The sequence below is a fragment of the Triticum aestivum genome, chromosome 2A (genome assembly GCF_018294505.1).
Source record: "Triticum aestivum cultivar Chinese Spring chromosome 2A, IWGSC CS RefSeq v2.1, whole genome shotgun sequence".
Classification (NCBI taxonomy): Eukaryota; Viridiplantae; Streptophyta; class Magnoliopsida; order Poales; family Poaceae; genus Triticum; species Triticum aestivum.
Window position 1 is genome coordinate 82438047 of NC_057797.1, and position 12243 is coordinate 82450289.

General features: G+C 48.0%; 1 protein-coding gene across 1 annotated transcript; it reads left to right on the top strand.

The window, feature by feature from the left end:
* Positions 1–7515: 7515 nt before the first annotated feature.
* Positions 7516–9278, top strand: LOC123184836 (annexin D3). Its single transcript, XM_044596884.1, has 3 exons — positions 7516–7880; positions 7970–8136; positions 8238–9278. Exons 1-3 carry the CDS (start codon positions 7805–7807, stop codon positions 8976–8978), a joined length of 984 nt encoding a protein of 327 aa, XP_044452819.1. The 5' UTR covers positions 7516–7804; the 3' UTR covers positions 8979–9278.
* Positions 9279–12243: the final 2965 nt, after the last annotated feature.

Here is a 12243-nt window from a genome sequence, read left to right on the forward strand (position 1 = left end):
CTTTGGGTAAGTTGCTTGGGGTGCTCCTGCTACCATCATCTGAGCTGCTAGAGGGACTAGTGCCCTCACTCAAGTAAACCTGCTCCTCTGACTTGTTCTGGCTGTCACTCTGATCAGACATATTGCAAACACTGACAGCAGACCCTGTGAATAGATATAGATGAGATAGAGTGGATGAGCATCACAAAATGCAGAGGTTTTTGCAAAAGGATGAATCAAAAACTTAGTTTTAGTTTTCCACAGAAAGCATTTCAGATCAACTGATTTGTAAACTCGGTGATACCGAAGCAGCTTTTGGAACCTAAACTAGTGAACTCGGTCAGACCGAGTCACAGTTCGGTGGCACCGAGACTGCTAGGGTTTCACAAAGTACTGAACTTGGTCACACCGATTTGCAATTCTCGGTCAGACCGAGAATCACATGTGCAATGTCCTAAGCCGAATCGGTGGTACCGAGTTCCACAACTCGGTGGGTCCGAGATGGTTTCGGCAAAAACCTAACCCTAAATTTTCAAATCACGACTAAACTACGGAGTGTTTTGACTAGATAGAATGATCTCAGTCATGGCAAGATACATGGCGAACACAATGTGCTAGGAATCAGATAAGGATAGCACAATGATCGAGTTCGTACCCTAGTTCGGCGATGAACTCGCTACGACGGCAACGGCGGGGATAATTCCCGTTGACGGCGGCGGAGACCAGCGACAGGAGGTGGCTGGCGACGAGGAGGACGATTCGGAGACCCAAGAGGCAGAGCGGGCTAAGCGCGGGTCGAGGAGGTTCGGAAAGTTTTTCAAAATTTGACCCGTGGGTATATATAGCCCGACCCTATCGGTGTGACCGAGTGGAACAACTCGGTGGCACCGAGATTCATAACTGCAAGCAGTTACTGATACTCGGTGTGACCGAAAAGTTTGAATCGGTTGCACCAAGGTTGAAAACCTAGATCGACTTAGTGATCTCGGTATGACCGAAATGGGTGAATCGGTCAGACCAAAACGCAGAAAGAAGTTTTGGAAGTTTAAGTCTATGATGAATCGGGGACTCCGAGTGCTCCTCACACAGAGTGGTTTGAATCTGACTTGATCAAATTTTGTGATGCAGCATGGATAGAGTTTGAGACGAGAAAAGCATAGATAGCTAGAGAAGGTTCTTAGGCATTCTTGTCCATCCACTTGGCCAAAAGAAAAGGAAACCAATCAATCAAAACAACAAGTGGATGTCCTCGAATGAGTAAATTATGCAACCAACATGCTCACACAATAAAATGGCAATTGAAATATGTGGCAAAGCATGCACAAACAATTCTAGCATCTATCAAGCAATTTGGCGATGACTAGGTCATCTATATATGAGTATATTGACTTAGGAGTCAAATGAGAACATTTGATCATAGGTCATACTCATCGTTTAAGCACAAGTGGGGTTACCACTTTTACATAAAAGTGTTGTTGTGTTCACACCATTAGAGTTGCTTTAACTCAATTGTTAGAGTAAAGCTCCCCCTAGATGTGAGATCCCCCTTAAGAGGGATAACTAACCTTGGGTTTTGTCAATGATGGCTTCATGTAGGTGTTGAAGATGTGGATGCTCTATGTTGATGTAGATCATTTGGAGCTATCCTTTGGAGTGAGTTGCACTTTCAATACCTACACGGGTTAGTCCCACAAGGAACAAACAAGGATATCCATAGACATAGAGTGATGCACACACAAGATGATGTCTATGAAAGCTTTAGGTTACCTTGTCCCTTGTCTTACCAACAAGAGGGTTTGTGACTCCTTGAACTAGTGCAAGATGTGGAAGTTGATTGCACTCGTTCTTGCCAAAATGATAAGAGTGAAGTATGTTGGCGGAGTCACCTTCAAGAACTCTCTAGTTCCTCTTCTTCGGGATCCACACCATCTTGATGGGAATCCTCAGAGTTGTAGTTGTACTTGATGAAGTGGAACTTGATGTGGTCTTGGGAACCCACTTGACCAAGGCCTTGGAAGCTTCTTCAAATGCATCAATTTCCTCTTGAAGCTTGTCCTTGCCTTTTTGGTTGTGGTCATGTGGTGGAAGATCATCTTGAGCTTGTGTCCCTTTGGAAGAAGTAGGATCATACTTCTCTTATTGAGGAACAAACTTCGTCTTGGGGTATTGATCTTCTTCCCACTCAACTCCATTGGCATTGAACTTTCGTTCAAAACCAATACCTTGATTCTTCCGGTGCCTTCCTTGCTTGCGTACAATTTCCTCGAATTGCTTACTCCCGGCAAGGCTCTTGTAAACACCTTTCTCTATAATTCCCTTCAATAAGCTATTTTCTTGCTCAAGTGTAACTTGGCTAAGAGAATCATTAGTGGAATCAAGAGAACTACTAGAAGTAACAACATTGGATTTAGCATGATCATTGTTACTACTAGAAGAAGAATCTTTCTTGTTCTTGTTACTAGACTTGACTTGAGGCATGCAAGTGGATAAGAGTAAACGCTTGGCAATGTAAGAAGAACTTTTCTTGCGGAGATCATCATTGATTGCCTTTAAGAACTCATGCTCTTGCTCAAGATTGAGCTTCTCAAAACGTAATTTCTCATGAGTCCTTAAAAGTTCTCGATGATCTCCTAAGATAGTTTCATGAGCTAACTTAAGAGTGTTTAGTTCTTTAGTTAGAGACTCAATCTTCTCCTTATCATTGTCATTCGTTTTATCATAGTATTCATCACTATAGTTGTCAACAAGTAACTCATCATCACCTAACAAGTCATCTTCATCACTATTGAAATCAACATACTCAAGGTGTGATATCGTTGGACCTTTGGCCATGAAGCATCTTCCAATTCCTTCATTTGGTGAATCAAATATGTCGTAGGAGTTGGTTGACACAAGTGCTAGTCTGGCAACACCTTCATCTTGAGTATATTCGGAGTCGGAGTGATAGCTTCTCTCGGAGTCATTGTCGGAGTCGGAGCCGGATACCCATTCACCAACATGAGCTTGATGTCTTCGTTTTGTGTAGCTCCTTGATGACTTGTCCTTCCTTTCCGAATCCTTGCTTCTCTGTGAGGGTCTTCGTTCATATCGATCATCCCTACTCCTTCTCTCCCTTGATGGTGATTCTTCTCTCCTACTTCTTCTTTTGGGGGAATCTTCTCTTCTCTTGTGGGGAGCCGTACACTCATTGGAGTAGTGTCCTGGTCTTCCACAATTGTAGCAGTTTCGCTCTTGACTAGAAGATCTTTTGTCATTGTAGGACCTTGACTTGGAACTTCTTTCCTTGCTTCTACTCTTGTAGAATTTGTTGAAGTTCTTCACCATTAGGCTCAATTCTTCATTAAAGCTTTGTTTCTCACTTGATGATGTGTGGGCTTCACATGAGGCTTTGTAAGCACCACTTGACTTGTTATGGAGCTCCTCCTTATCCTTGAGTGACATCTCATGAGCAACAATTCTTCCAATGACTTCCGTTGGCTTGAGATCTTTGTAATTTGGCATCATTTGTATCAATGTGCATACGGTATCGTATTTTCCATCCAAGGCTCTTAGGATCTTCTTGATGATGAATTTGTCGGTCATCTCTTCACTTCCTAAGCCGGCAATCTCATTTGTGATAAGAGCAAGCCTAGAGTACATTTCAGCGACACCTTCACCGTCCTTCATTTTGAACTTGTCAATTTGATTTTGAAGCACATCCAACTTGGATTCCTTGACGGAGTCGGTACCTTCATGCATGTCAATCAAAGTATCCCAAATTTCCTTTGCATTCTCAAACGGCTGATTTTGTTGAATTCTTCAGGGCACAATCCATTGAAGAGGATATCACAAGCTTGAACATTGTATTGTAGCATCTTCAACTTGTTTGCGGTAGCTTCACGATTTGGTTCTCTCCCATCAAAGAATTCACCTTGCAAGGCAACACACACAATAGCCCAAACGGCGGGGTTATGTCCAAGAATATGCATTTTCATCTTATGCTTCCAACTAGCAAAATTAGTGCCATCAAAGTAGGACCTCTACGGTGATAATTTCCCTTACTAGAAGCCATACTCTCCTAGGTTGTGAAACCAAGGCTATGACCACCAAAATCTATGGAAATCAAAGCAAATGGAAACCAAAGCTTTGATACCACTTGTAGGATCGAAAGTATGTCTAGAGGGGGGTGATTAGACTACTTGACCAAATTAAAATCTATCATTTTCCCAATTTTAGTCTTTGGCAGATTTTAGCTATCTTAGCACAAGTCAAGCAATCTTAACACAATTCAAGCAAGCATGCAAGAGTCTATGAGCAGCGGAAAGTAAAGTGTGCAACTTGCAAGAATGTAAAGGGAAGGGTTTGGAGAATTCAAACGCAATTGGAGACACGGATGTTTTTGTCGTGGTTCCGATAGGTGGTGCTATCGTACATCCACGTTGATGGAGACTTCAACCCACGGAGGGTAACGGTTGCGCGAGTCCACGGAGGGCTCCACCCATGAAGGGTCCACGAAGAAGCAACCTTGTCTATCCCATCATGGACATCGCTCACAAAGGACTTGCCTCACTAGCGGTAGATCTTCACGAAGTAGGCGATCTCCTTGCCCTTACAAACTCCTTGGTTCAACTCCACAATCTTTGTTGGAGGCTCCCAAGTCACACCTAACCAATCTAGGAGACACCACTCTCCAAGAAGTAACAAATGGTGTGTTGATGATGAACTCCTTGCTCTTGTGCTTCAAATGATAGTCTCCCCAACACTCAACTCTCTCTCACAAGATATGGATATGGTGGAAAGAAGATTTGAGTGGAAAGCAACTTGGGGAAGGCTAGAGATCAAGATTCATATGGTGGGAATGGAACATCTTGGCCTCAACACACGAGTAGGTGGTTCTCTCTCAGAAAATGTGTATTGGAAGTGTAGGTATGTTCTGATGGCTCTCTTTCGAATGAAGAGTGGGTGGAGGGGTATATATAGCCTCCACACAAAAACTAACCGTTACACACAATTTACCAATCTCGGTGAGACCGAATGGAGAAACTCGATCGGACCGATTTAGCAAACCTAGTGACCGTTAGGATTTTTGGTGGGACTGAGATGCAACTCGGTAGGACCGATATGGTCAGGGTTAGGGCATAACGTAATCTCGGCGTGACCGATTACACAAACTCGGTGGGACCGATTTTGGTAATAAGCTAACCAGAGAGTTGGTCAGGTAAACTCGGTGGGACCGATCGCTCATTTCGGTGGGATCGAAATGTTACAAAGGAAAACAGAGAGTTTACATTGCAATCTTGGTGGGACCGATCGCTCATCTCGGTGGGACCGAAACATTACGAAGGGAAACAGAGAGATTACAACCCCATCTCGGTGTGACCGAGATCCCTATCGGTGAGACCGATTTGCCTAAGGTTTGTGGCAGTGGCCATGACATCTGAACTCGGTGGCGCCGGATAGAAAGAATCGGTGGGACCGAGTTTGACTTTTAGTTTAGGTCATATGTGGATGTGGGAAGGTAGTTGAGGGTTTTGGAGCATATCACTAAGCAATATGAAGCAAGAACCTCATCAAGCAACACCTCATCCCTCCTTAATAGTATTGGCTTTTTCTATAGACTCAATGTGATCTTGGATCACTAAAATATAAAATGTAGAGTCTTGAGCTTTGAGGTTGAGTCAATCTTTTTGTCCTTAGTATTTTGAGGGGTCCACTTTCCTCATCCATACCATGCCATTCATTGAGCTTTTCCTGAAATATTAATCTTGAAATAGCATTAGCTCAATGAGCTATATGTTGTTAGGAATTACCAAAACCACCTAGGGATAGTTGCACTTTCACCCGCACATCTTCGTGCCATGCTTTGACGCCCTGTGTATGCATGATCCCTGTCACGACGCACTTTAGACTTCTTCAAGCCTTATGCGCCGGTCTTCGCCATAGATACTCGAAGCTCCTGATCATACTAGACCGGAAGAGAAAATATTCGTGCAAGACATGACCCCGCTGGATCCCTTCTCTACACAATTCCTTCTTCTTATCTTCCCATGAATTAGCTTCTCCACGTATCAGCAAGCCCTTTTTTCCAAACAAATATCACGCCTTGTGTCCTCCTGCCCGCTTGCTTACTGTGGCTCAGCCCCAAAGCAGCCACCAACCATACAATCGTTGTGCAGAAACAAAACTGCAATCAAGATGTAGTCCCTGCAGCCCGTACGTGTAGCGAGAGATCAAACAAATAATTAGCACACTCGAAGTCCACAATCTGCAACACGTCGTAGCTTTCCAGACTAGTGCTCTTTTGCTTCCTTTGTTTATCCAGCAACCTCATGATTAACATGGCCATCCGTGACACTAACTCGGCCGGTGCACATACCCAGCTTGCATGTCAGCCTCGCAGACGCATATGGCCTTCAGTCCACGGGGCATGGACCTTCCTCGGCTTCACACAGGCCAGCCCCACCTAGGCCCGCCGTGCGCTGCACTACGGCCTTGAGCCTCTGGCTGCCCTAGCTCTCCACGCGTGAGACACGGCGCTTGCACACTGCCTCGGATAGTATCGATCCGATCTGTCGTTGTTTTCTTGCCCCACACGCTGACAAGGGTTGCCTGCTCCCCGCCGGCGCTGCCAATCGCACCTCACCGAGATGTATGTATGCTGCCCCTCGATTGCTTCTCGCACAAACAGAACTCCCGTCGCCTCCATCGATCTTTTCCAGCCGCATGACTCGACCGCCAAATTAACACCCGGAACCTCAAATCAAACCCTACTCTGATACCACTTGTTAGAATAAATCTGAGGCGCTCCGTCGATCTATTGAGGAGTAAGCAATCACACAAGCACCACCATCGACGTCAATTAGGTGTTATCGCCACCACTTTTCACGATCCCAGCAACCGCATGCGTCGGGAGACGACAGCCGTCATTATACAACCATATTCTCTACGTCAAGTCATTGTCCATAAATTGCATCTCACTGATACTCCCAAAGGCCCCAAATGGATTAGGGCTGCACTCAGCCATCGACCACCTTTGGAGACCATCGGCCAAAAACCATGACGCCCGCCTTGCCGCCGCAGCTGTTGTACACGAGGAGGCCAGATATGGTCATTTCCCACACCTACACACCATGCCACACCCACTCCTCCATGGGCCAACGTGCAACACACATAGATCCATTGTGACCCGGTGTGGAGCAGATGAGCAGCCGCACCCTAGGCTTGAGGCTTGAGGCGAGCAGCCGCCGCCGCAACCGAGGCGAAGATGCCAGCAGGGACAGCTGCAGGGGAGGAAGGAGAGTGGGACGCGAGTACGCGGGCTGCCCGGCCGCCGCCGTCAGCCTAGCGGCCTCTGTATGGGAGAGGGTGACAGGTTTGCAGAATTTCATTTTCGCATATCGTGGCAACCGTGCTCTGTATGGTACTGAAAAGAAAAGAAATGCAGAAGGAACAACTTTTTTGTGGAACTTTCTGTTGCAGGATGGTAATGGAACTTTGTTAAAGCGTGGCAATTGGCAAAACAATAAATCGAAGGTCACGTTGTAGATCTGCTGGTGTTGCAAACACGAGGTCTCCAACGCAGTTTCGTAAGGAAGCTTAACGGGTAAGCAAGTTCACATCCCTCTGTGAGGAGTGACGACAACTGAAGCTCATAACGTTACTGAAGAACAGCAAGTGAAGAATACTTTACGATTTCTGTATTAATCCACTTTATTCCGACTCTTTATCCGTCTCGTCCCACCCTATATAATTCCTCCGTACTTAATTCGTCGGCGGCCACTGCAGCGGCTCGAAGACGATCTATCGACCTTCCGTGGCCGGCTGCCGCGCATTTTCGTCGCCGATCATGTCCGCCATCGTCGTCCCCAGCCCGGTGCCGTCCCCCTCCGACGACGCCGAGGGCATCAGGAAGGCGCTCCAAGGCAACGCTCCTGCTTGCCGGGTTCAAGTCTCCTGTTGCTGCATTGCTCGCTTGCAGCTAGCTGACATGGTGATCTCGGCGCGTGTGCAGGATGGCGGGCGGACAAGGAGGCCCTGGTGCGCATACTGGCGGGGAGGACGGCGGCGCAGCGGTCGGCGATCCGCCGCGCCTACGCCTTCCTCTTCCGGGAGCCGCTCCTCAACTCCTTCCGCCAGCGGCTCTCCCGCCAGTACTGCCCCGTCACCGTCGACTTCTGGGTACGGCAGCGCACGCACGCATCTCACCGGTGAACTTCGAAAACCGCGACGCGTTTCGTTTCTCTGACGGCGTCGCTCGCTCGGCTCTCTTGTTTCCTCAGAAGGCGGTCATCCTGTGGACGATGGACCCGGCGGAGCGGGACGCGAACCTGGTGCACGGCGCGCTGCGGCGGCGAGGGGACGGCGATCACCTCGCCGTGCTGGTGGAGGTCGCGTGCGCGTCCGACCCCGACCACCTCGTGGCCGTCCGGCGCGCCTACCGCTCCCTCTTCGGCTGCTCCGTCGAGGAGGACCTCGCGTCCTGCGCCGCGCTCCAGCAGCCGCTGAGGAAGATGCTGGTGAGCCTCGTGAGCTCCTACCGCTACGGCGGTGACCGCGTCGACGCGGACGTGGCGAGGCTGGAGGCGTCGCAGCTCTCGGAGGCCGTCCGGAAGAAGCAGCCGCACCACGACGAGGTGGTGCGGATCCTCAGCACCCGGAGCAAGCCCCAGCTCCGGGCGACGCTCCGGCGGTACAGGGAGGACCACGGCACCGACATCGTCGAGGACATCGACAGCCGCTGCAGCAGCCAGTTCGCCAGGACGCTCAGGAGCGCCGTCTGGTGCCTGACCTCGCCGGAAAAGCACTTCGCGGAGATGATCAGGGAGTCGGTGGTGGGGCTGGGGACGTACGAGGACATGCTGACGAGGGTGGTGGTGTCGCGGGCGGAGATCGACATGAAGCAGATCAAGGAGGAGTACAGGGCCAGGTTCAAGACCACCGTGACCTGCGACGTCGTCGACGACACCTCCTTCGGCTACAAGGACATCCTGCTGGCCCTGGTTGGCTGCGAGGAAGAGTGAAGTAGCAAACCTGGAGCGGTGCAGTCCATGGTTGTGGGATGCGCACGAAACAGAATGAGAGACTAGTCATACCACACCTCCGACGGGACTCCGTTGTCTATCAATGAATTCGTATTCGAAAGAAGTTTTCAATTATATAATTTTTTTCCTTCGTCGCAGTTGGTCTCGTTGGTTAAATTTACGGTCAGAGTTAGACCCCGGAAAGCGCGGGCGCACTATATTTTGAAATGAAGGGAGTATTTTTTATTGTACGTTCTATGTTTATTTTTTGTGTCATGATGAATACATGTTGTTTCTACATCTTCATTATTTTCCTAGCACGTGTGTAACCTTTTTCAAAGTGTTTTTTGAACCATTTAAACTGACACTAAATGATATTTCGAGCCTGGCACATACAATTTTTTTTGTAGCCACAAATTCATATTTTGAAGTTCCTTTTTTTCTGAATACGCAAGATTGCGTACCATTGCACTCATAGGGAGAGTGCGAAGCAATTACAAGGTGCAACCCGCAAAACCACGTACACAGCCTGATGCGGTGATGAGTGCATGAGCAGAACAGAAGTAGAAGGGATGTTGGTTGAGTCCTCTAGCTCCAGCTCTAACCCAAAGCCTAGCCTCGTGTTGAATGGCTTGGACAAGATGTATATATAGTGGAGGGCCACAAACCATCGAAGATGCGTTCGTCACTGTGCTTCCAAAGCTACTAACAGTCGGTAGGGTGAGAGAGGAGACCCCCTTACACAAGGTAGTGGGAGTGTGGTCACGCAATAACACACATCAATCCTGGAAAGATAGCTCCAGGCTAGGAAGGTTAGCATTGGTGCGACACCAAGAAAGGCTCTCGTGCCACACTTGACGAGAAAAGAAGCAACCAACAAGTATGTGTTGCGTGTCCTTGGTCTTCATGTCGCAAAAGGACGCAAAATCAGCATGAGGGAGGCCCCTGCGTGCGAGGCGATCAGCCGTCCAACACTTGTTCAGAAGGGCGAGCCAGATGAAGACCTTGAAGCATAAGGGCCCAAGTCTTCCAAGTGAGATGCCGGTGGGGTGCTTCAATAGCGTCGATGAAGAACACGTTGTAGCCAAAATTGGCCGAATATTCCCTAGAAGGGTCCGATGATGATGGGAGGAGCGATGTCAAAGACGCGACAACGGGTGATGCATTCCGCTCTTCTCCGGTGTGTCCACGAGATTGCCTCACATTGTTTGTTACTATGAAGCAGAAGGTGCGGTGGCGGGGCCTCGGTGGCGTACGATGACAGGCAGCTAGCAGGTGGCCTACTCGGTGATCTCCTGCAGCGCCCACCGTGCCTAGTCCAGCTTTGCGTTCACCATCGTAATTGGAATTGCGCTGTCTAGTAGCATGTGACCGAGTTTTTGCGCGGATCTTCATAAAACTCCACATGACCTCTACAATGTGAGTTGAGTCGACGATCACCCACAGTGAAGTTGAAATTGTTTGCTCAAGGTTTAGGGATGGCGATCACGCCTTCTAGGAGAGAAGTGATGATGATGATGCCTGGGTGCTGTCTCAATGAGGCCCTCTTGCAGTGGTGTGTGTGGTATTCTTCGTGTACAGCTTAGCGGTCTGTGATGGTTTTTGACAGCTTTCATAATTAACTGGGGAATTCTTTAGTTTTCCATGATTTTCTCTAATTAACTGGGCAATTATTTTCTTCTGAATGAATGTAGGAATCTTGTCATTTTGTTTTTTTTCATCCATACTGTGTGTGGTGAAAGATTGAATTTGTTTCAAGAAACACTACGTGGTTGTTTGGTTCTAGACCTAACCATGCCACACTTTGTCATATAATGGTGCCATACTTGCCTAAGGTTAGTTCTTTAAAATGAGAGCAACAAGTTGGCCAGCCTAAGGAAATCTTGCCACACTTTGTATGTGTATGTGATGTAGGACCCTAGTGTGGCTTGCCTAAGATGTGGTTTGAACCGAACACCCATCCAAGTTGGTCAAACTTGCCTAACCTTAGATGTGACAACCTTAGACAAATTTAATCTCAAACTAAACAGCCCCTACAACTACTAGGCTGTCTAGATAGAAAGGGAGCCTTATGGTGCATTAAGGCTACAACTACCACTTGGGGTAGTTTGTAAGTGGGGTGATCCGGCCGTGTATGGCTGTTGATCCCACTCATAGTGATTGCGTCAGGATCTTTGCATCTTCAAGCCGGCTCAGACATGATGTGCACTGTTGGGTGCGTGGTCCAATTCGGTTGACACACATGGCGAAGGGCCAACGGATTGGCACTGGTCTCAGTCGATTTTGCTAACATTGTGGGTATGGGGAAGGATCGCGTGCCGCTTTGTTTGAAGCGGTTCAGGGCATTCATCATTTTAGTGATCTATAAAACGTCTTATTAGGGCCTGTTCGGACTCCCTCCCCTCCGCAACTCCGCTCCAGAGCGGAGCGGCATACAACTTTAATCTGGGAAGTGACTAGAACGGCGCTCCGCAGTGAGGGAGTGGAGGGTTGCCGAACAGGGTCTTAGTCTGCAGAGCAAGTACAAGTGTAGACCCAATTTCAAATAGAGCGATTTCACATGAATGAATTTCATAATTTTTTTCCTATGATGCCATTTTAGATAATAGGATTGGCTTTATAGTTCATAGAGAAATCATTCATTTTCTTTAAATTTCGGACGATTCTAAACGTTCACCTGAATGCCATTTTTTTTTCACTTCGTTTGAGAAGTTCATTCTAACATGTGTCTTTATTTGTCCTTTTTCCCCACTCTCTCGTAAGGAAACAATTTATTGCGAAATTTTCATGGAGCATCCGAATAACTAGTTTGTACAAATTTTACGTTACCAATATGGAAGAGGCGACATACAATTTTCAATATGTAATCGTGCGTTCCAAAGAGGTTAGGTACGAAGTGTGAATTTATTATTGAACCATCAAAGGTAACACGACGAGTCCAAACTCGCCACTGTTTGTGGGGCCCAGGCGTCAGAACCTGGTAGCGGTACAACGGGAAAAAAGAAAAATGAGAAAGTAGATCCGACCTCCAGCAGACCAGCACCGGCGCGCGGTGGCACCCAGCTAGTGACATGTGGGCCCCCAACCCGACGACCCCCCTCACAAAATTTCACGCCTCCCGCTCCCGATTTCGAAATACTCCCCACTCCTCTTCCCCCCTTCCCATTCCCAGCCCGAAGCCAAACCCTCCGCGCCTCCGCCTCCCGCCTTCCCCCATTCCTCCCGCCGGCGAGATGGCCCCGCCCTTCGTGTTCCCCGCGAGCCT

Excerpts from the sequence above, each read along its gene's own strand:
- LOC123184836 (XM_044596884.1), top strand. The coding sequence starts at position 7,805 with ATGTCCGCCATCGTCGTCCCCAGCCCGGTGCCGTCCCCCTCCGACGAC. Across the intron at positions 7,881-7,969 it reads CATCAGGAAGGCGCTCCAAG|GATGGCGGGCGGACAAGGAG; the intron begins GCAACGCTCCTG and ends GCGCGTGTGCAG. Across the intron at positions 8,137-8,237 it reads CCGTCACCGTCGACTTCTGG|AAGGCGGTCATCCTGTGGAC; the intron begins GTACGGCAGCGC and ends TTGTTTCCTCAG.